The sequence below is a fragment of the Camelus bactrianus genome, chromosome 1, assembly GCF_048773025.1.
Source record: "Camelus bactrianus isolate YW-2024 breed Bactrian camel chromosome 1, ASM4877302v1, whole genome shotgun sequence".
In the NCBI taxonomy this organism is placed as follows: domain Eukaryota; kingdom Metazoa; phylum Chordata; class Mammalia; order Artiodactyla; family Camelidae; genus Camelus; species Camelus bactrianus.
In genome coordinates this window covers 91,649,674-91,673,903 of record NC_133539.1, presented here as the reverse complement: position 1 = coordinate 91,673,903, position 24,230 = coordinate 91,649,674, and the positions used below count along the sequence as shown (strand labels likewise).

The window sequence follows — 24,230 nt, the reverse complement described above, 5'->3', positions numbered from 1 at the left end:
GCTCCAGGCACTTGAAACTCTTCACGGTTTCCAGAAGGGTCAAGGCTTTCCCCCAGTTGCTTACCATTGTACTTGCTGTGTCCTCCTGTGAATACCTTCCTCCCCCTTCCCTGACATAATCCTGTCGTCCGACAAGCCAAACTTAGAACACCCTTCCAAATTTGGCCATGCCAGGTCAGTTGTTCTCTCTTGATCCAGTTCAGCATTCAGTAGTGAGAGGCATCAAATAAAACTTTAATGAACAGTTTGTACATTTCCCTTGCCCCCATTCACTGTGAGCCCCTCTAGGGCAGGGACCATGTCCTTCTCCTCTCTGGGTCCCCATCACCAGCACTGGGGTTTGCACCCAGAAAGAATCAGCAACTCAACCCTGCGTCATTGAAGGAAAGAGGCTATGGAAAATCAGCACCGTTATTTGAAACTGTATTTTGTAGATACTTAACTTTTTCTGTTTTTGTTTTCTTTACATTTCCCCAGAGCTTTATTATTAATATCATTTATAATTAGCATGTAACCTTTGTACAATATAAAAAACAATAAAGCTATTTGCATTTCAGAAAAAAGTCTTTCTCAATCAATGACAATTCCGAAGTATTAAGTAGCTGCCGGGAGGCACCAACCAAGGCTTAAGAAAATGGATCCCCAGAGACATTGAGCCTACCAAAGTTTTAACTAAATACTCCTTCCTTGGGGAAACTGTGGCTTTTAAGTTACAGGTTCTTCCTCTTGTAAAATGGCCCCCAGGGCCTTTAGTCTTGATTTGCAAGTTAAAGGTGCATGGCTTCCAGCCAGCTCCGACTTTGCAGGATGTTTTCCCACCGTCAGGGTGAGGACAGTAATGTGGTTCTCAGTTGCCTTTGTCAATTCTTTTCCTTTTCCTCCTGAAAGTGTTTTTGTGGAAGGCCTGCCGGATGTCACAGAAAGGCGACCTGGGCAAGATGTGTGTCACTTCTCTACTTGAAGAGTGTCCATGACTCTGAGCCCAGAGAGGATGTAATAAAGACGCCCTGTTGCTTGGCCAGCATATTCCAGCCAGTTAGAAAAACAAGGCAGAGGGCACAGGATTTCACACCCACCCTGGCAGCGGCCGGGCTCAGAGGGCACGCCATTTGATTCTTCACAGGTGCAGACTGTTGGTCTCCAGCGAAGGAAGACAACTGGCCGTAGCATCCTCCCACGTGCTATGAGATCATGTGTAAAGAGCGGTTTAGAGCATCTCTGTTTCCGCCACACGGGTCTGCTGCCTTGTGGGTCTGGTGGGGTGGGAGAAACACAGCTATGGAGTGTGTGCTCGGTACCAGTGTGCGCCTTCTAATGAGACGAGTTCCTGGTAAGGATGATACTATTAAACTAAAATTGTTTCAGTTCGTTCATTTGAGATGTAAGTGGTTGGACAGAACACATGAATTCAGCTTGTCTTCTCCAAAAAAATCAAAGTCATTCCTAAAGGAGACTCTTTTCCATGTAGGCCCATGTTAGGAAAGAGGGTTGTAATAACCACAATATTCAACCCAGGGGGCCGAGACCATTTGCAGGCTCAGAGAGTCTAATGAGTGAAGATAATGGTGAAAAACATAAAGCCTCTGGAATTGAAGCATTCTACTTCAGTTCTTCATGAACAAGAAAAGTCTATCTGGTCTGGATTTAATTTAAACCACTTCAGATTTAGTTAATGAGAGTTTAAAAAAAAATTGCTGCAAAGTTATTTGGGCTGTTTTTATAGGTAGGGAGTTGGGGACCACCTACCCTTTATGGAAAGCAATGCACTTTCAGTGCCCCAAGAAAACAAGGCCTATTTTAAATCATAAAATTTTTACAAAACGTGGCTTTACTATTGTTTTTGTTACTCTTATTCCCCTCAGGAACAGTGGTCTGCAATATAAATATAAAGCAGATATACATTCCATGCTGAGAAAAAAATCTATATATCTCAGTTATTCCCTAACAAAGAAAGAAGCTATAGCTATTTCTGCTTTTTTTTTTTTTTACCTTTAATGGTACTTGCAGTTACCTCATTCCTTTTCTTTTTGTCCTTTTTTTGATGTGCCCCCCACATACCCATCCAATCTCTTTCCCTGGAGAAGCCAGGAAGAGGCATACCATTTACCAGTTGCTTTCTTTCTTAATTTCAGTCTATTAGGCTTAGGTTTCAGTCTGTATCCAAATAAATGCAATGAGATGGCCTTGGGCACCACTGAGGAAGTAATAAATTGCTGATATTCATTGAATGTTTACCCTTTGCCAGACAATGTTTTCCATGTCAACTCATTAAATCCTCACAACGAAACTATGAGGTGAATAACACTGCTATTCCTACTTCACAGATGAGGAAACTGAGTCAAGAGGGGTGATGTGTCTTGCTCAAGGCCACACTGTTGATAAGCGGCTAAGTCAGGATTCAAACCAAGGTGGTCTGACTTGTGAGACCACCCTATTAGTCACCATGTTATTCTGTATAGATGTCCCCGGGGCAGCAAGATTACCCATGTGACGGACAAGACACATCCTCAGTGACGATCACTGCGCAGTCCACAGTGGTGAAAGCTCCTCTTTGAGCTGTGCTTCAGCTAGCTTGCTGCCTGCTGAGGCCTTACACAGGAAAACCTCTTTTCACGATCCACTCAATGTCATCTTTCACTGATGTCTCCTACTGAGGAGCCGGGATCTTTAGGAATCATAGATGGACATTGCCTCATCATACACTTTCTGATGAATAACACCAGGTCCCCTGTCAAACTAACTCATCCTCAGCTTCCCCTGTTAGATATTAGAGATAAATTGTATAGGCTCTGAAGAATCAACATCCTTTTCCATCTTAATATTTTCTTCTCTTTTCTCTTAAGTTATAGTTATGTCACTGAGTAGAATTAGACAAAGACTTGTCTGAATGAAAGCGGCTAGTGAGAATCCAACCTTCCAGTTCATTTTTTTTTCCTGAACTTGGGAATATAATCCCTTTATTTGAAGACTTGGTTTTAAATATAGAATGCCTCATAAAGCAAGTTTTCTGAGAGTTTTAGCAATAAAAAAATACAATAAATTGAAATTCACTTTATATATTAAGAATGAATCTATGATAATACAAGGACACATAATAAAATTGTAAAAATGGACATTTTTATATTTTCAGGAAAAAAAGAAAACAATAGCCTATTCAAATAAAGTAAGTGTGTGTGTGTGTGTGTTTGTGTGTGTGTGTGTGTGTGTGTGTATATATATATATATATAGGGGTCTTTTTCATTTTGTACTTTTATAGCCTTAATGCTGACATCAGTACAAATTTCCCTAAAATCTAATATGAAAACTTTCAAATTTTTAATTAACAGTACTCTCAAGTACTCATTCATTCTTTTGGCCACAGGTGAACTCAGATGGATAAGGTATGATTCCTTCATCTGGGAGCTTAGAGACTCACTGAGAAGAAACAGACACGGACAGGCAAATTACGACGTGGCATAGTTGGTGTGATATTTGAGGTACAGGGAAAGTGTGGTGGGAATATAGAGGGGTGACTAACTGACTAAGCGAACTGGGAAGAGCTTACCCAGGAGGTGACACTTGATCTGAGTAAGGAAAGATAAGTAAGAGAAAGGGATGGAAACTATCCAGGCAGAAGAATAGGCCGTGGAGATCACAACTTATGTCAGAGCAAGGTATGCTCAGGGAAGGATGTAAAATGTTCACAGGTAGAACATAGGTGGGATGGAATAGCCTGGACAGATAAGAACTAAAGCTGGAGAAGGACGGTGAGGCCAAACCAAGGAGTTTAGATGATGTCCTACAGGCAGTGGAGGAGCCAACAGAGGACTTTGTGCAAGGAAGTAGGATAGTAGGATTCACACTTGTATCTTCAGAAAGAAAACTGGTAATCCTACAAGAGATGCATTAGAGTGGGAAGAAGCACATTCTTCTTTCATTAGCCCTCTCCAGCTGGACAGGGTTTTACTGTATTGCTGTTGCTGTTGCTGTTGTTGTTATTATTATTAGCTAAATGTATCAAGCATGTCCTCTGTGGCAGGCATGTGCTAAGGGCTTTATAAGAACTCTCTGGATGTGTGTCAGGGGATGGACCCTCAGGAGCTACTAAGAAGTAATTTCAGTCATTTCTGCTGTTGTTTGAGAGGTCTTCACTGCAGTCTTCTCATTTGAGAAAGACAAAAGGACCTGTGTAATTTTGCCATGCCAAGGACGTAGCTAATAAAATAATATTTCTTATTCATGCATCTGCTTCATCTGAACTCACCACAGAACTTGGGTGAATCCTGATATGATGAAGAGCCGGCTGTGTCCCTACTGGACAGGGCCAAGGAAGGTCCACCTCTGAGGCAATCACTCATCAGTTACCCCAGGAGTGGATGGACTTCTCTGCCATTTGGTCCCCTGAGTTTCACTCTCCATCCAATAGATGTGCTTTGGATGCCAACACATGCCTGAAAATTGCCTAGGAGTCACTGCACAGCCTCCAATAGTGACACAAGCACTATATGGTTATTTAGCATGGTTTCACTTCAAATTTGAGCAAGAAAAGATCCCTGAGGAAATTTGGGAGAAAGAGAACATTTGTCTGTAGGGTTTTATTCTTTTGTTTTATAGATAGAACGTTCCTCTACTGGGTTTACATCAGCAGATGGGAAAACTGTGACTGCTATCAAGTTGTTGAAAACAGTGTGCCCACCCAGATGGGCACTGATCTGAAAGACAGCTCCCCCCACCCCCCCGCCGCCCTGCCACCGCCACCAGGCTGGTTCTCCATAGCCAGCCCTGCAGTTCCCATCCCCGGCTACACGCAAGCACAGAAGGTGAGGCATAAGTCAATTAATAACGTGTGCCACTGATCCCAGGCTGACTCTACTCCTGAGGCTATCCTGAGCCCAAGGGCTGGAGACTCCCTGGAGACTCCCTTCTTCATCTTAAGGATCAAACAATGCAATTTGCTGGAAGCCAGACAACAAGGGACGGATTGAACCACAGGTTCCAATCAGTCACAGACTGCATTTCAAAAGTTGGAGCAAGATACTTAAAGTTGCGCTGGCTTTTCTGCATTTCTAAAATCTTTTAAATCCTAGCAACAAAAATTATCTGATACTTGGAACTCCTGAATACATCTGAAAATTTTACTTTGGTGTCAAAGAGAAAATAATTTAATTAAGTCATTTGTTGGTGAGACCAGGGTAGGATGAGAGAGAGGATCCTAGGGCCCAAGCTGTCATCAACACCCTAAGCAAGTCCCTGTCTCAGATGTCCCCATGTCCCTTTACCTCACCACAGACCAAGCTCTCCACACAGAAAACAGCAGGACCTTTTCAAGGCAAAGTTCCCACAGCTCACTTTTTACTGCAATTTCCTCCTCTATAGGTAGCCAGGGGCTCATATTTGACTTCTGCCCTCATGCCCACCTGGCACTATACTTTAGAAACTTCCTGTTTACTTTTGGAAAGAGGCTGGGTAGAACTAGCCATACATATATATCTTGCCTGTTGGTTTTGGTCTTTAGGAATGTGGCTCCACAAGATTTTTAGAAAGTTGAACAGGTTCACTTAAATTAAGCAATTAATAGCTGCTTGGATTATGATACTTATTCACGAGACATCTGAGCTTAGCGTTCTTTAAAGCTAAAACAAGGACTTGCAAATGGTGATATTTTAGGCATTAGAAACAAATAAGCAGGGGCATTATTTCTGAGTAAAGCGTCCTGACTAACACAGGTAATTCTATCAGGCTGATCCTAAATGAAATAAAATAGTAGAATCCAAGAATATCAGAGCGAGAAGGGAGGTAATCCAGGGCAAAGACGTTATTTTTAAGGAAAGAAATTAGACCCAGAGAAACGAATTATTTGACAACCTGCAACAGAGATATTCTTTGTCTTCCGTCATTTTTTCTGTCCTTCTCTCTTGATTAGCTGGGCATGTGGCCACCTAAATCGAGACTACATGTTTTAGCTTCCCTTGCAGCTAGGTATAGTCATATGCAGCTTTGTTTTATTTATCCAACAGGTTATAAACAGTAGGTTGTGTTCAACTGTCTGGAAGAGTCCTTCTCCCCTTTCCCCTTTACTACTGGCTGAAGTGTTGACTTGACAGGTGGAGATGAGTAGCCACCCTGGACCATAAGATGGAAGCCACGTGCTCTCTGGTGTGTTCAGGAATGGGAGATAAACAAAGTTGAAGGGGCCTCAGTTTCTGAAACATGCAGTTCTAGACTGACTGCCTTCTAGACTTCTTTATGTGCATGGGAAATAGATGTGTATCTTTGTTTAAGCCACTGTTGTTTTGAATTTTTGTGTTCCTCTCAACTTTATCTAATTTAAATTGCTGTATCAGTTTTAATTAATTAGCATGACTTGATGGAGGAGGGCAGGATGACTGATGGACAAGGCCTGAATCTTAGTCTGAGAGAGAAAATGCTTTAAATACGTTCTGTCTAGGGATCTCCAATCCTGGTCCACAAAAAGCTGCATCAGAATTACCCTGGCAGAGGGGTCCCATACGTCCAGATTCCTGGGTCCCTTTCTTAGAGATTTTGATTTAGTAGATAGTCTCTGAGGTCCAAGAACTCATGTTATTAAAAAACATCCTGATATAATCCTGATACCCAGATACATTTGGAAAGCATTCGATCTAAAATTGTTCTCTGATGAGGAGGTGAATCAAAACCACCAGAAAAAAATTATTTTCTCTCCCAAACATAGATGCCTCCATGGGCACATGAAAATGAGAGAGAGAGAGAGAGATGGAGAGGGGGAGAGGTGAGGAGAGGAGAGGAGAAGAGAAAATATTCTGATAATTTGAATTTTGAAATAAGTGATTCCTAAGGCTCTTTGGATGCGCTCTCCTTCTCCCTGCACCTACCTGGAATAACATAAATGTCACCTAACAGTCCATTCTCTCTCAGGTTAGCCTTTGTTCAGACAAACCTACAGTGACATAGTTGCATGTGGCTAGTGTTTCTATTTGTTTTGTTTTTGCTTTTTTTTTTTTCAACAAATTACATTTTCTGTGGGAGGTTTAGTCACTTTCAGTGTGCATAACCACACATTAACAAACCATAAATGCATGTGTGACAAAAAGAACTACCACCTAAGGATTCCAAGGCCTTGAATATCAGAGGTTGAAGTTTTTGGTCCAGGCAAAAATCTGCAAGGTCAGCAGATTCAGTTAAACAGCTGTCAGTTGCAGTTGGCCTAAAAGCACTTGGGCATACCAGCAGGTTCTCCTGGCAGCAAAGGTGACAGGCACGGAAAATGTTACCAGAAGGCAGATCGTGGCTGGCGTGAGACGTTCCCAACAGCAGTGAACAGAAAGGGATCATACTAAGTAGCATGTCAGTCCTGAGTAATCCTTTTACAAGACCCACAGTCACATTCACAAGTGTGGGCTGCTTGGGAGCTCAGCTCTCCCACTTTCTTCTGGGAAGCTAGAGGGGAAAGGCCGTCTAGCAGGAGGAAGTCTGGGAGTCACCAGGCTCTCCACAAGTCTCAGCAGAACTCAAACAACACAGAACCAAAGATCCATCTTAAGATAAAATTTGAAAAGAGTGCCAAGGATACCGAAGATCTAATTCTAGCTAGGTCATCAACTAACCTAGTCTGAGTCTGGGCGAATCATTTAACTTCTCCAGTTTTTAATTTTCTCTTGTGTAGACTCAAGGGGTTAAATTTGATGAACTATGAAATCCCTCTTAAAAGTTGTACAATTTTATATTTATCATATAGGAAACTACAGTATAAGTAAGAGGGTGAAAGTAAAAGCTTCCCTCTATTGATTATATTATCTGCTTTTATTTTTAAAAGATACAAACCCTAAATCCCAATATAAAATCATCAGACAGATGTGCATCTGTGTGCACATGTGCATGCACACACCCTTCAGAACTTTAATTTCTGGAAATTCTTGTTCAGTTGCCTAATCCCAACAAGGTCTGATGGCATCCTGTTATCCCTGCTGAAAGATTTTATTATGCAAATATTTAGACTAGGACTTTTAAACATCCATGAGCGTTTATTGCACTCTCCCAAGTAACATCAAACAGAGGGCTCAAAACATACTGAGTGCAGGCACTCATTGACAGGATAGCTATGGGTTAATAGGCAGTCTCTGAGACCTAACTCTGTGTTTACTAATGATCTCCTAGGTTAAGCAAACTGCGACCAGAAATGAGATAAAACTCTTACTGGTTGTTGTTATCTCCTTCCCTTTCCTCAGGTGACACTCCAGCAATGAAATCCTCACTTCCTAAACTTTCCACATAGCCCTGCTACAACATGCCCTTGATCCAGAGGCTGCTGTCGATGCAAAACATTTGACAAAGAAACGGAAACACTCAGAAGTCTGGGGACAAACTTGTAGGTCATGGAGCTCCAACAGATTAGGTGCCAATGGAATTTAGGGAAATGGAGAGGAAAAAAGCCAAACTTACTTCATCCACATGTCCAACAGCTCCATAGATTCTTGCCATTTGTCCAATGAGGTAGGGGAATCTCTCACCAATCTCTCTCAGCGTTGGAAGAAAACTGCTCAAAGCCACTGGCTCATAGCCTGCTATCTCTATGAGGATGCTTAGGATGATGTCATTATGGGTTGAATCCTTCAAATGCTCGATTAGGAAAGGAATACACTTCTGAACCACCTACAGAAAGAAAAGAGAAGAGAAGGGAAGAAGGAGAAACAAAGAGGAAAGTTAATTAAGTCAGAATCAAACTAATGTTTTTTGTATTCAGTCTGAACTCTGAGATTATTACTCTTGTCAGAACTCAAGCAAATCTTCTAAGTCTGGAATTTAAACTTTACAATAAAATTTCAGAGGCTTCAGGTTCTTTTGCTTTGTATTTAAATCTGTGCTCTGCTATTGAAGAGTGAAGGCTACAAAATGCCTAAACGCTGCTCTTTAAAAGTCAAATTTTGATGTGTTATGTTCTCATCAGGAGTGCTATATTTCCTTCAAATCATCATGAGCTATTCAATTTAAAGGACAATATAAGTATGTAAGAAATCCTTTATGATGACTTTAATCAAAGCCTTCAAATTGGAGAAATGTGGTATGGAAATATTTAATAATAAAAATAAGAAAGCAGGAAGGAAAGAGCTCTTCCATTTTCTTCAACTTTCCATTTTGATCACAAAAATGTAATAAGATTAAAAAATTATTAAAGTCAAATTGTTTCTACCATGTTCTCAATATTCTAATCTTTTTTCTTGATTTTTAATGCTTTTATCAATACAAAGATGCAATAATTCATATTAAGGAAAAGGCGGCTCTTTGTGGAATAAAATCTCTATGTTAACAGACACATTGCATACCGACAATTTAGTGAACTGTTTTGTCTGCTAAGGTAAAATAATTAGAAAGGCCAACCTGTGGAAAACTGAACAATAAAAGTACAAACTATTTGCCCATCCATACTTTTACCATGCTTATTTCTTTTGTTTGTTATTGGTTTGCTGTTTTGGTTTGTTGCCATTTTGGTAAGGGTCTTGAAATGTAGCTTCCAGTATTAAAATGGAGTCTGATACACAGCTCAACCTGCTGGACTCATACTCCACCCCTTGCCAAAAACCTGCTTTTCCCACCTTGCTAGCCTCCAGTGTCTCTTTTCCCCATAAATGACATCATTATCTGCATGGCTACTTAAGCCAGAAGTCTGGAAATCATTCTTGACTACTGTTTTTTCCCTTATCATCAGCTTCATCTGAGCAATTGCCAAGTCCACTGCCCAAGTATCCCACAGACAGGTCCACTTTCCTCCATTTCCATTCATCTGTTCATTCACATTAACAAATATTTATTGAGTTCTTCCCATTTGCAAAGGACTGTTCTAGGTGCTGGAGTTATAGTTGCTAACAAGTCTAACAGGTTCCCGTCTTCGTGGAATAATTCATTGTCTAGTAAAGGAGATATTCAGTAAAAACAATTACTACATAAATACATAATTACAAGTTTAAAAAATGTCATGTAGAGAAAATACAGGGGCTATGAGAGACAGTCTGGGGCCCTGATTTAGGCTGGGGGTCAGGGAAGTCTTCTCAGCAGGGATATTTAAGCTGAGACCACTGATCTAATCACCCTGCACTTGGGTTATTCCAACAGCCTCCTCATTGTTCTCCCTGACTTTGGTCTTGCCCATCCAAATCCTTCTCCACCCTGTGGCCACAATGTGACTCTTCCCTGCTTAAAATACTTCCCTAATTTCCCATTGCTCTCAAGTCAGAGGCTCAACACCCCTTCTCTGAACGGACTCCTATCCATCTTCCAGACTTATCTCCCCACCCACGTGCTCTACTCTCTCCCCATCCAGATCCCATCACATATCACACTTCCACCATGTTGGATTTTGAAAAATGTTCTTGACCTGCTAAGTTTTCTTTTGTGTCTTGAATTTTATTCCCGTCATTCACTCTGCCTGTAATTCTTATTGGCCCAATTTTGTTAGATAATTCCCTATCATTCTTGAGGCTTCAGATTAGCTGTTATTTCCTTTAAAAAGTCTTCCTCAACTCCCCGCCTCTTCCTCCCTCAGTCTTGTGTCCCTGCTAAAGCTTCTACCTTCATGCTTCCTTCTTATTGCTGGTCTAATGCCTGTCTTGCAGACTAGACTGAAAGGTCTACAAGGTCAAGAATCGTTTCTATTCTGTAGCACAGAGCCTGGCCAGATGGTGAGTTGATAGATACCCGAGGCACAAATAAAAGGAAGGCAAATCTACATGATTTTATAGGGTAGTTTTTGGATAACCCCCATACCACCCCATACCATAGTACTTGAATACTCGTACATAATGTTTAAACATACATCTACCATGTGTCATATACAACATAACCAATGGGGATATAAAAGAAGATAGTTTTGAGATCAGTAAAATTATCCTATGTATAAATTTAAACTTCATATTCATATCAGTACTTGTTATGAAGTACTGATATGACAGGGTTAGTTTCTGGTAAATAGCACATAAGAATGGACAATTCAATAAAGGCTGCCTGTGCATTGCAGGTGATTGTATGCCCTTCAGGAGAAACCATGAGAGGTCCCTGGCACCTCTGACAGAAGTGTCAGCCAGCAGATCCAGGTCAGGGCAGTGTACTTAACCTGAAGCTTTTAGAAATGGAAACTGCTTACACATTTCCTGTCCCATTCTGTAAAATTCCATTTCCCAGTCCTTACTCTTCATGTCCTAATCCTGGGACACCAAGGCCTTAATGACATGTGCTTCCAGTCATGACAATTTAATTTAAACTCTAGCCATATATCCCAAATCTATAAAAGAAAATTAAAAGGAAAAGAAAGAAAGGAGGAAGGAAAGATTTCCCACGGCCCATGGCTGGAATCCCAATGTTATGGCATTCCAGGGTCTTCCTCATTGATGGGTATATCTCCTGTCTTTTCCCCCATGAACCTTCTGACCCAACACCATGCCACTGACCACCCACCATGGACTGGAGATGGAGAAAACTCATACTTTCAAAGCTGATCTCAAATAGCTCTACTTTTGGGAGGCCTTCCCTCTAGCCCACTCTAACAGATGTAGGACCTGGGGCTAGAGTACAAAAGGAGGCTCCCCTAGACCACACACTTAAATATTCAGCAGCCTTGTACAATGGTCTCTCCTCTCACCTGACATATACACCTTTACAGCAATCTGGGAGGCTTGATTTGAACTTAGAATTTTAAGGGCCCCTGTAGGAGGAACAGGGAGAAATGAGCCCTAGCTCCCATCCCTTGCCCCTCCCTTCTCTTCCTACCCCTCAAGGAGTCTCCTATGCATGTATGTGGATACCCCAGCCCACATATGCAAGCTCATCTAGGCTGCCCCTCTGACCTATGGGGTCACACTGTTGGCATGGCCTGCCCTTGGGAAAACAGACCCAGGGACCAGGCCTTACACAAGCCTGGAAGCAGGATGGAGATCTATAGGAAAGGGATTCCAAGGTCCAGTTATCTGGACTATGTTTAGTAGGCAAGGAAGTATATATGAATGGTGCTCCCAGACCCAGGTAGAAGAGGGCCAAACAGAACTGTATAAAGCAAGTAATCCAGGGAAGGGGCCTATCCCTGGCTTTTCTGGTCCTTCCGGAGCAGATTTATACACTGCCTTTTCTGTCTTCCAGAGCAGTCTGCTGACAAGTGTGGCATCTTGTCATTGAACTGAAGTTTTGTGGATATATCTTATCACCCCAGGCCATGGGCACCTGAAAACAGAGCATCTGAAAACATAGCACCATAACTTAATTGACAGCAAGTGACGTTTAAATGCCTATGTATAGAATAAAAGGTAGAGCTATTGTGTATGTGTACTTGTGTGTACGTGTGTGTGCATACTCCCTCTTAAATTAGTCCTCAGGCTCAATTTTCTCTTTCAGTTAATTTGGCTAGCATTAACAATCTCTGTTAGTTTCCAGAAATCCGTAACTGCCACTCTTTCCAGTTGCTACTTACTCCCACCATGCCAACAAAATATAAATTCTGAAAACCAAGGTTTTGTTCCAAAGACTGTTTTAGAACAGTCTATATATTCCATCACTCTATCTTCTTAATGTTTTTTCAACTGCCTTCTCATTTTAAAGAAATACCAAAAGTGACCTCTGAGGACTGACGGCTTGGTGATGCGGTGTTAGGTGCGGTAGGATTAGGTATGTGAATAGGAATGCGCCACGCTGCTGAGAGAAAATCCTAGAAAATGACTCATTTCTAGGGACCAGGCCACAGAACCAGTTCTTCTGGGTCGGGACATTAATCAATAGAGGGCTAAACTTGCCACATCCTGCCACTCTTCTCTGTTTGGTTAGGGCTGGAAGCCCACGTCCTGGGGATAATAACAGATATGCGCATATGTGTTACTAAATTCTGTTCCTTTCATTGGCTAGGTTACAGCATGATTTTTGGCAGCCAAGAATACATACTCAGCCCCAGAAGGCCACTTGGAAAATTGACCACCCAGTCTTTTCCTATAAATGGACTCCAAGAACTCTCTGGAGCTTCCAGCCGTGAGTCACTAGCCAGGAACTGCCTCCCTCCACCTAGGAAGGAGAGTTTCCTAAGAGAGGGATGTCCAGAGGGCAGTGATGGAGGAAGGGACCCCACCTGCCCAGGCAGCAACATCAGAAACTCACAGATGGATGGATGTTGAAGCTATGCCACCTTCAAAATCTCACGGCCATACACAGAGAATATTTCTTTCAAGGGCAAACTGTTGACCCTCCAGCCCTGGATAACTACGTTATCACTGGTCACACAAGGTAGGTAGTGAGGAGGGCACTCAAGGAAGTGTGAAACATTCCTGCACCTTGCCTTCTGTGGAGAACCTGCTCAGTGTGTCTCCAAGTTACAGAGCACTGGCCCAGCTATCATGCAGTAAGAAAAGACCCACTTTAATCCAAATTTCACAAAGTCAAAACCCTCCTCATTTAGCCTCTTATTTCACCTGAAACTAAATTAACTAGACTTATATTAAAAGCCTCAGCCTGCAGTTCTGATTTTTGTTACTTCATTTTCCTCTCTCAGTAGACCCTCCTCTGTATCCCTCCCATTCCCCTTGCCTGCTGTTTAACTGATGAACATGAAAGAGAGGAGGTGAATCAGGGATTTCTCTAGATCACAGCCTGCACATCTCAGCAATCAAGTGTGAGCTCACTAAGAGCTGAAGGAGGCAAGTGGGGGTTGGGGCTGCTTTAATATGAACAGAAGTGCTGATGGGAAACAAAGGGTCAGGTGGTGCCCCCGTCACAACTTCTTCCCACCAGTTAGGATCCTGGTCCAGGTGGGGTCCGTTCACATCACTATGGGTGTTTCATAACTCTCTGTTCCTCATTCTGGGATCCACACTCAGCACCCACAGTATCTACAGGAATCTGCTTTCCCCCTCTCTTATTCCTTCCTTCCAATTCCCCTCCTTCTCTTGTTTAGCTCACCTTTCTGACCACCATCTTCTACTGTGTCCTGGCTCTCCCTTTTGCTTCACAAGCCACAGCCTTACAGTCTCACTTTTTTAGTGTGTTGAAGTCAAAACATTTCAGTGGTTGTAATTAGACTGGAATGATGAGGTAGCTCAATCTTCTCTATATGTTCCCTAACCAGTGTCAGCCCAGATTTTCTGTAAATGGCAGCCTAAGGGGGTGGGGGGTGGGGGGGCAGCACAGTGTGAACGTAATGACCTGTGGAAGACATGGGCATTGCCTATCTGAAAATTGGAGGGGCTGATAAAGATGAGGGGGTCATCACACCTTGGTACCAGCACTGTTCTTAACCTTTCCAAACTTCAACTTCTCTGTTTACAAAATGAAACGGTTGTTGTAGGGAACAAGCGAGATCACGTCTATAAAACACCTACACAGTGCCTGGTACTTGGCATGAGCTCAGCCACTCTTGGTGCCCCTTGCCCATCCTCCCCTGCCTCCTGTAACCTGGGAACACTCCCCTTGTGGCCTTCTCAAGTGGAGGCTGCTCATTACTCCCCTAGGCTGGGAGAGGAAGGGGTTGGGAGTCAGAGTCCTGGACCTGTCACTTACCTCTTACTACCTGTGTGATGGGGGCAAGTTAACCTCTCATAGCATCTATTTTGATTGGTGTAAAATGGAGAGAAAAATAACACATCATAGAGTAATGGGTAGGATTAAATGAGATATTACATGTTAAAATAAAAGTCCTTTGTGAATAATAAAACCCTCTGCAAATTTAGGTACTAATACTAACTCTTCTGTATTAAGAAATTATTTGTGGAGTGACTTCTGTACTATGCTAGGCACGAAGGACACAGTGATGTGCCAAGATGGTCCTCGTGTCTCAAGCATTTGCATCACAGCCAAGGTGGTCCAGAGGGAGAGAGACCAGCAGAGACAAATTCATTACAATGTGAAATTTGCCATGTCAGAGATTAGGGGTAAGAAAGAAGTCAGAGAGGATTCCTGGCAAGAAAGGGCAATCTATGCAGCTGTCTAAAGGACCAGAAATAGTGGGCCCAGAAAAGGTTGTGGTGGAAGGGAAGAACATTCCAGGTGGAGAACATGGCATATATGTAAAAACTCAGCGCCCCAAGAGAGAATTCTCATCTGTGGTCCCTGGGACTGTACAGTTGTTTGAGGTGTTGGTGTTACAGTGGTCCTATGAGACCAGGCAGTGGTTAGGGGCCTGGTTTTAAATAGCTTCATAGTCCTTTCCTGAGTCTCTGGGCAGCCATAGAAGGCCTGTAACCAGGGGTCTGGTGAGACCTCTTTGAATGTCACATGTGGTGTTGCCCTCACCCTTAGACCCCACCTTTTTGGTCAGGTGGCCCCAAGGCCTTTCCCTTCCCCCTTCCTATAAGTGAGCCTCCTCCTGGTTTCATTTACCTTTCTGCCCAGCCTTAACCCCATGGGAAATAAGTCGAATTAACTTATTCTCCCCAGATCCCCCTTGAACTTTTATTGAACCTGCTTTTCTAAAAGCTTTGTTTGTTTTGCTTTTGCTCTCAGGCTTCAGATAAAATGGCATGCCAGCTGCCTCCTTTAGCAAACCAAGTTTGGCCTGTTAGTCACCCCTCACTATTCCCCATATGACCTGGTCCCCAGACTCTATCTGTGGTAGGCAGAATAATGACTCCCTAAAGATGTCCACAACCTAAGTCCCAGAACCTGTGAAAAATACTCCCTTACACAGCAAAAGGGACTTTGTAGATGTGATTAAGTAAAGGGTCTTAAGATAGATAATCTGGGCTCATCTGGGTGGCCCCAGTGTAACTGCAAGAGCCTTAGAAGAGTGGGGGAGGGTCAGAGTCAGAGAAGATGTGATGGGAAAAGCAAAGGTAAGAATGATGCAGGCCATGAGCCACGGGGTGCAGACAGCCTCTCAAAGTTGGAAAGGGCAAAGAAACAGATTTTCCCCTTGAGCCTCCAGAAGGAATGTGGGCCTGTTGACCTACGTTGGACTTCAGATCGCCAGAATTGTAAGATAATAAATTTGTCTACATTTGTGGCATTGTTACAGCAGCTCAGAAAAGGAATACACAACCCAGTCTGTGTTCCCTCCACTCTGAACCCTCTTTTAGGTGACCCAGTGATCCCTTAACTCCACTCCCTGCCCAAACTCTACTGGAGCCTTGCCTGTCCTTTCTGTACTTAATCTTTTCCGAAATTGACTTCTCCACAGGTGCTCTGGAATTGACTCCCTGACTTCCTTTAGCAACTGTTCTATCTAATATTTTCTCCCACATCTTCAATCATTTTATTCTTATTGGATATTTTTTAACCCTCCTTATTTCCTCTAAACTCCCACACTCCTACAGTCATTTCCTACCCTTCCCTTCCAGATACAATCCATAATAGACACCTGCCATCCTCCACTCCACCCCCACAGACACTGCTCCTTGTGGGTCACTGGTGAGTCCCCAGCTACCAGATCCAAGGTCAAATCCCACCTCCAGTCTCCTTGACTTCTCTAGATCTTGGCTCTGTTGGATCACTTTCCCCCTTTGGAGACCAAATAGATCTTTTTCTTTGTTCTTCATGGTCTTCACTCTCTTTGATCTCTTTTGTTCATTAATTCATTTCTGAATTCAACAACTTTTGATTAAAATCCTACCATGCGCCCAGCACTATGCTAAGAAGGAGTTCATACAGATATGCAGATACAACTCAAGTTGTTTAAAGTGTACTGAAAGGAAAAGACACACAAAAATAATGATAATATATTGTTTTAAGGGCAAAAGTAAAGATGCACACCACTTAACAGAGAGGTCCCCAGTCCTCTGCCCAGTCTCTAGCCTTGCTGCTCAGAGTGTGGTCCCTGAAGCAGCAGGGGGAGCAGCATCACCTGAGAACTTGTAAGAAGGCAGAATCAGGGGCCCCATCCAGTGTCCAGGTCTTCTGACCCCACCCCACTTCCTGAAGGCCCTTTGCCCCTCTGTTCTACCTGACACAAAACTTCAAAGTCTGGCCCGATGCCACTCCCTCTGTGGGTCTAAAGATGAGACTGGCATCTAAATCAGTAGAAAGAGAAAGCAGATTGCAGCCTTGCCCTGGTGTGAGTGGGTCTCATCCCATCTGTTGAAGATCTGCATTTGACTGCTTGAGCTGGGACATCAGTCCTCCCCTGGCCTCGGTCTGGGACTTATACCCTCAACCCTCTGGTCCTAGACCCTTGGACCTGGACTTGGACAATACCACTCACTTACTCTCTCGGGTCCTCGACTTGCAGACAGCAGATTGTGGGACTTCTTAGCCTCATAATCACACAAGCCAACTCCATATAAGAATATATGTAAAAAATTGGTTCTGTTTCTCTAGAGAACTCTAGGACAGTACCCAACTTCTGCCACTACCTCCTCACTTTCATGATTCTAGAAAAAGTGAATGACTGCTTTCATGTAAAGATGGGTATACATGGATACATGAGAGAGGAAACTTGAAGTGCACATCCTGTCCACATACCCAGAGATATGCCCAGATGTGTGGACCATCAGGTATATGATGCACTTTTTACCTCTGGTTGCTTCCTCTTTGCAGCTACGTGCAAAAGCCGTAGAAGATGGTACTGTTCTGGTTGTTCCAGCTGAGACATCAAGGCTAGGAGTTCTGTCAGGTGTCTGTTAATTGGCTGAGGCTGCTTATCATACACAGCAGGTAACACCCTCAACAACATGACATTACCTGTTGAAGGAGCAAAAATGGGAATGATGACTTTATCAGCCCATGAGCAATAGAAATACCATTATTATCAGTGCAATAAATTTTGTACTTCCTCACATATGAAATAGTACAGACTGATGGCCAAATCGCCTGCTAAAAATGTCATGGTACCTTATTCTGAAAAATCACTAAAGGATGATTTAAATAGATTCCATAAAAGTGAATATTTTATGATATGATCAGCATTATAATCTAATGAAAAATTTTCCTGAGTAATGCACCATGGGGAAAAGAAAATTTGACAGTAACCAGACCACACCCTTGAAAAGGAAACAATTCCGATAAAGAATTCCTGACGAGAAATATTTGGATGCTGTTTAAATGAAAACTAAGCAGTGTTATGAGCATGAATCTAAATGAAACTGAACAACAACAACAAAAAAGTGCAGAGGAATGTATTCGTGCTCCTAAGAGATATGGAGGCATGATTTAGACAATTGATATATGGAAACTATTCCTTGTTTTTATGAATAGTTAGAACTAAGTAGCAATGCAAATTTAAATTCCCAATTTCTGTACTATTTCAAGGGAAGTTTAGACTCAGTTTATTTGTCACACGTGATTTGCCTCAAAGACCTGTATGGACAACTGGGTTTAAAATATCAGAATCTGAAGAAAAAATATGACAAGCTATGGGACTTATCTGCAAACAACATATGGGAAACATCTGCTTATCACTTTATGGTATGGATTTTTCAAAAAATCCTCTCAAGTACTAAAATGTCTCAGAATTTGTTTCTAAGGATTTCCTGAAAAAGAATTTTCTTGCCTCTCTTTACTTTAAATTTATCTCGGTATATAGAAGACATACAGAGAAAGAATCAAATAAGCAGTGATTACACATATGTGGAAACTTATTAAATATTGGGGACATGCCTGAATATAAAGGGACATTTAGATATGAGGATTAAGGAAAGAAAGCCAAAATATTTAGAATAACAATGACTAAATTTAATGAAAGGGTGATTCTGGATCAAAGTGAATATATTTGGGTGATGATAAATAATGAGAATTGCTTTTTCAGCATATGGCTCATGAAATCAGTCTCGAACAGATTTTAGTCACATGCCCACAGAGTACAAGGTATTCAAAATATTCACGGTTTTCATCTTTAAAAATGTGGAAAATATTGTTTTATTTTGTTTGTTTTCTGTTTATTTTTACTAAGAGCTTTTTCTTAAAAAATCAGGAATTACAAATGTAATGCCTTATCTATACAGGGCCCATTAGCTCAGAGACCTTAGTTATGCAGACATACTGATCAATTGGGGGAAAGGGTCACAATGAATGGAACTGTCATTAAAATTGAAGACAGGCAACTAGTGCAAGGTTTTTCAGTACAGTGCTCATTGAAGCCCTGGGAACCTTGAACGGGGAAAACTCAGGTTAGTCATTTTTAGCTGACTTGACTTTTGATCAAATAACACAAAAATAAATAAAAATTTGGGGGATATATATATTTTTATTGAAGTATAGTCAGTTTAAAATGTTGTGTCAATTTCTGGTGTACTTGAATTAGAAACTGATGAAGACACTCGGTGTAGAAATCCCATAAATTTCATTCATAAGCTAATATGCTCTTTTTAATTATGAAGTATTTCAAGCCATTAGACAAATGTAGGCAATAATATAAGGACCACAGGTGTGCCTACCAACCAGCTTTGTCAAAAGTTAACCTTGTGTCATAAGTGCTTCCCATCCCATTCATTTCCTTTTCTCCCCAGAGGCAGCCACCATCCTGAAATTGGTATTTATCACCTTTATCATTTTACACTTTAATTGCATGTGTTTATATAATAAGCATTTATAGTGTTGTTTTATGTGCTTTAAAATTTCATATCAATAGTATCATATTGTCTATATCTCTGTGCAACATAGTTCTCCACCCCCATCAACATTATGTTGAAATTTTATATTTAAGAAGCTCTCCTTCATTTATTCTCACAGCTGTATGGAATTCCATTGTATAAATATGCAAAAATTTATTCATACACTCTATGGTTGAAAGATTTTTATTATTATTATTATTGTTATGATGTGCTTTCATCAGTAGTACTGCAATTTTTATACCTATTTCTTTCTGCATAAATGGGAGATACTCCCTTGGGTACTGCTTCTGAGATTAATGTGCTTAGAAATTACCTGGGCAAACTGTTAAAACACACAGATACTGACTCAGCAGGGCTTGAGAATCTGAATTTCTAACAAGCTCTAAGGTGATGCTGATAGTCTCGAGACCACATAATTAAGTAGCAAAGCAGTGGGTTTGTCCCTGGGACTTAAGTTTCTAGATGTTCCAAAATTTCTTTGCAACATAGTTGTAATAGTTTTCTATAGTTGCCATAAGAAATTACCAAAAACTTGTAGCCCCAAATAACTCAAGCTTATTATCTTAAATTTCTATAACACAGAAGCTTGACATGAGTCTCACCAGTCTAAACTCCAGGTATTGGAAGGCCTGGGTTACTTCCTGGAGGTTGGAGGAAGGAATCTGTTTTTTGGTTTTTCTAGCTTCTACCCAGCAATCCTTGGTTTGGGGGCTCCTTCCTCCATTTTCAAAGTCAGCAACATAGCATCTCTCTGACTCCGTTTCCTTCACCATACCTCTTCATCTGAATATCTCTTCTGCCTCTCTTCCACTTTTAAGAATCCTTGTGATGACAGCGGGCCCATCTGGGCAAAGATGTGGACATCTTTGGGGGGTCATTAGTATGCCTACCACCATGATTATAAGTTTACATACCCACTAGGAACAAGAGTGTTTCTGTTGCTCTGCATCTTTGCCAACATTTGGTCTTGACAGACACTGGTTTTCGCCAGGCTGATGGGGTGTGAGATGATATCTCATATCTTGTTTTAATTTTCATTTCTTTAATTACTTGTGAGACTCAGCATCCTTTTTATATGTTTTCAGGTTATTTCCTCTGCCATGACCTGGCCATTCATATCCTTTGCCTATTCCGATTGTGATGTCTGTTTTCTTACTGATTCGTAGAAGTTCCTTATTTATTCTGGGCACAGATTTTGGGGTCTATCAGTTTTAAAGTTGCAATCTTAATGGAGTTGATTTTTAAATTTCTTTACTTCATGGTTTATATATTTTTTGTTATTGAGAAATCTTTCTCTACCCTACGTTCATAAAAATATTCTCCTATATTTTCTCCTAAAAGCATTATGGCTTTGTTTTTATGTTTGTCTTTAATCCATCTGGACTTTACTTTTGTACATATGAGGAAGGGATCTAACGATAACATATATTTGTGTGTATATAAACAAATGTCCCATATCAATTTGAGTGGCCAGTTGTTTCCTTTCTAATCTGTACTATCTCTTTTATATATAAAGTTTTCCATGCATCTGGGTCTGTTTCTGACTATTTATCATACCTTCACCAATTATACATTTTCTTAATTATAATAACTTACAATAAATCATTATATCTCATAGGGCAAATTTCTTCATCTTCTACTTCAAATTCCTCTTGGCTCCTTTATATAAATGCTACCATTAGTTTGTTAAATTCCTTGAAAAACTAGGGTAGGATTTTTTTTTCACATTGAATATATAGACTAATTTGGGATAACTGACATCTCTGAAACTGAGTCTTCTCATACAAGTACATGATCTATTTTTCTATGTAAGTTTTTAATGTCTTTCAAAGTTTTGTGATACTATAAAAATGGATTTTAAAACAGTGTCTGCTGTATATAGCACAGGGAACCGTGTTCAATATCTTGTAATAAACTTTAATGAAAAAAATATGAAAATGCATATATTCATGTATATGCATGACTGGGACATTGTGCTGCGCACCAGAAATCTACACATGGTAACTAATGGTACTTCAATTAAAATAAAAAAGTTTTGTGGTATTAGCTGTGCCTCATATATCTTTCATTAAATTCATTCTTAGGTATTCCATATTTGTTGTTGCTATTGTAAATGAAAGTTTTTATTTTTTTAAAGTTATTTTCTATTCATCTGCTGTATTAAGAAAGCAACTAGATAAACAAGTTTACACTGTATAGCACAAGGAACTATAATATCTTATAGTAACCTATAATGAAAAATATGAAAACGAATATATGTCTGTATATGTATGACTAATACATTATGCTGTGCACCAGAAATAATTGATGTATTGTAAACTGACTATACTTCAATTAAAAATATGTTTCTAAGTATTCACCATAATGTATGTATGTTTCTGTACATTTTTGGTATTCACATTTTATTAGTTTAAGTTCCTGTCTTTTCCCTAGTTTGAACATGAATGAGTGCTGAATTTTATTAAATGATTTTTCTGTATCTGTTGACATAACCATATGATTTCCTCTTTAAATTGCTAATGTAATAAATTAATGAAGTCTAATGTTTAATCAATCTTGTACTCTTGGCATACTCCGAACTCGATTATGATTATTTTTATGAATACACTGCTGGATCCCTTTGGATCTAATATTTTATTTAGAGCTTTTGCATCTATATTCCTAAATGAGACTGGCTTACAGTTTTCCTTTCTTGTACTGTCCTTGTCTCTTTTTGGTATCATATTTACTAGACATATAAAAAGAATTTAGTGCATTCCTGCACTCTAGTATCAGAGGTAGTTTATATAAAATGGGGATTATGTGTTCCTTGTTTGGTAGAATTTGCTTATCAAACCTTTTGGGCGATGCTGTATATATTTCATTACATCAAACTTTAAATTATGTAGTTTAAATTTCTGTATCCTTTAGCAGTTTTTTTGGCATTTGAATGATCAGTTAAGACAGAAATGGACTTATCAGTTATGAGAAGTATATTAAAATCTCCCTTTATGATTATGGATTTGTTCATTTTCCCTTATAAGTTTGTCAATTTTAGGTATATATTTTTTGAAACTTTGTTATCAGATAATTCTGAGCTATCTTCCTGGTAAAGTGTTTCTTTTATCATAATTATTCTCTTTGCCTTAAAGTCTATTTTTGGCTGATATTTATATAGCTATGCAACCTTTTTTAAATAGCACTTGTTTGGTATATTCTCTCACCACTTTTAAATTTTGTTTTCAAGATTTCTAGATTCTTATATTTTATGTGCAACTCTTGTAAGTGACATGTAGTTGAACTTAAAAAATATTTCTATATAACAATCTTTGTCTCTTAACTGGAAAGTTTGTTTCATTAATATTTATGGTGATTACTGGTATATTTGTTTTTATTTTATGTTATGCTATGCTTTTTATTTCCTTGCTTTGTCTATGCTTTTCTTCCTTTCTTCACTACTTTCTGTTGAATAAATCAAGCTTTTTTTTTTTAAAACTCACTCTATACCTTCTATTTGGACATTTTATTTCCTTTTGGTTTTGGTAGTTGTCCTTTAAAATATAAACATCCTTGAACTAACAAAGAAAAATCAATTTTGCTATCATTCTGATCAAAGAAATGATTTGAGAATACTTTGCTGAATTTACAGAGTAGATTTTGGATTATTTTCTTAGACCTTTCTTTCAGTTCCTTAATAGTCTCTTCAGCTTTGCCTAATTTGCCATTTAATCCATTCCTCGAGGTGTTTTACAATTTCAATTAACTTTTTTTTTTAATTCCAGAAATTATATTTGGTTCTTTAAACATATAGGCCTAATCTTTTTCTTTTGACAGTGTCTTTTTCTTTTTTAATGTTTCCAATTCCCTCTTGTAGATCTTAAATAATTTTAAACACACTTATTTTCTAGCTTCTAGCTGATATTTTAAATAAATGAAATTCTTGAGAGAGGGGTATCTAATCCCTTTTGGTTTCTGCTGGGTCTCATTTATGGTGGATTGTTTCCTCACATGTTTAAATAAATATATTTAATTAGGTATTTTTACTGTTACAGATAGTATTCATTTGAATCTCAAACATGTATAAGGACAGGGCCAAAGTCACAAACTCTTAGAGACTCTGCAGAATTCAATCAAAGAGACATACCTACTTCTCACTTTCTTGTGCCAGGGCAAAGAGTGGGAGCTATAGCTACTGAAATCGAATCTGTAACTCCCTACTCTGGCCTAAGCCTTCTCCCACATGGCTATTAATGCTTGGTTGTTGCAGAACTGATATCCTCTCCCCGACTCCACCTCCCCTCCAGGGGATGCCTAGCACCAGCTCTTAGGCTTATTGGTCTGTTTTGGGTTCCCTATCTTTGGCCTCTGGATATTTCCCTTACTTTATTGAGAGTATATTTGTACATTTAAAGTTTTTATTATTATTCTAAGGTAAACATATGTCTAGGTGTTTTGTTCAGGACAGTTTTCAGCTTATGTAGATCTCTATATATTGGCATAAACAAGAATTTCTAAATTTAAAAACATGATCTTTGACTCTAAGCCTAGTGAAATAATATAATTTCCATATAATACCAGGTTATAAAAAGAAACACGCTTAAAATCAGTTTATTCTTTTCCTCCCAGCTCCTCATTTTAGGTTTACCAGTTTTTCTGTTTGTTATAAAAAAAAAAGTATGTTTATAGAAGTACAGTTGCAACTCCAGAAGGATTAAAGATGGGATAATTTGGAATGGACTTGGCTTCTAGAGCCATACAAATTCTTACTG

The 24,230-nt window shown here is 39.9% G+C and overlaps 1 protein-coding gene across 6 annotated transcripts in view; it reads right to left on the bottom strand.

The window, feature by feature from the left end:
- VEPH1 (ventricular zone expressed PH domain containing 1) overlaps nucleotides 1–24,230 on the bottom strand; it is a 266,024-nt gene that overhangs the window by 186,572 nt on the left and 55,222 nt on the right. For all 6 annotated transcript variants that reach the window (XR_012508920.1, XM_045514505.2, XM_045514504.2 and 3 more), the window contains exons 5-6: nucleotides 17,448–17,614; nucleotides 8,420–8,629 (exon numbers count right to left, since the gene is read on the bottom strand). Coding sequence is in view for 5 of the 6 variants with exons in the window: in XM_045514505.2 (XP_045370461.1) it covers nucleotides 8,420–8,629; nucleotides 17,448–17,614 (377 nt within the window). In the remaining variant the exon portion in view is untranslated. The remainder of the gene's footprint in view (nucleotides 1–8,419; nucleotides 8,630–17,447; nucleotides 17,615–24,230) is intronic.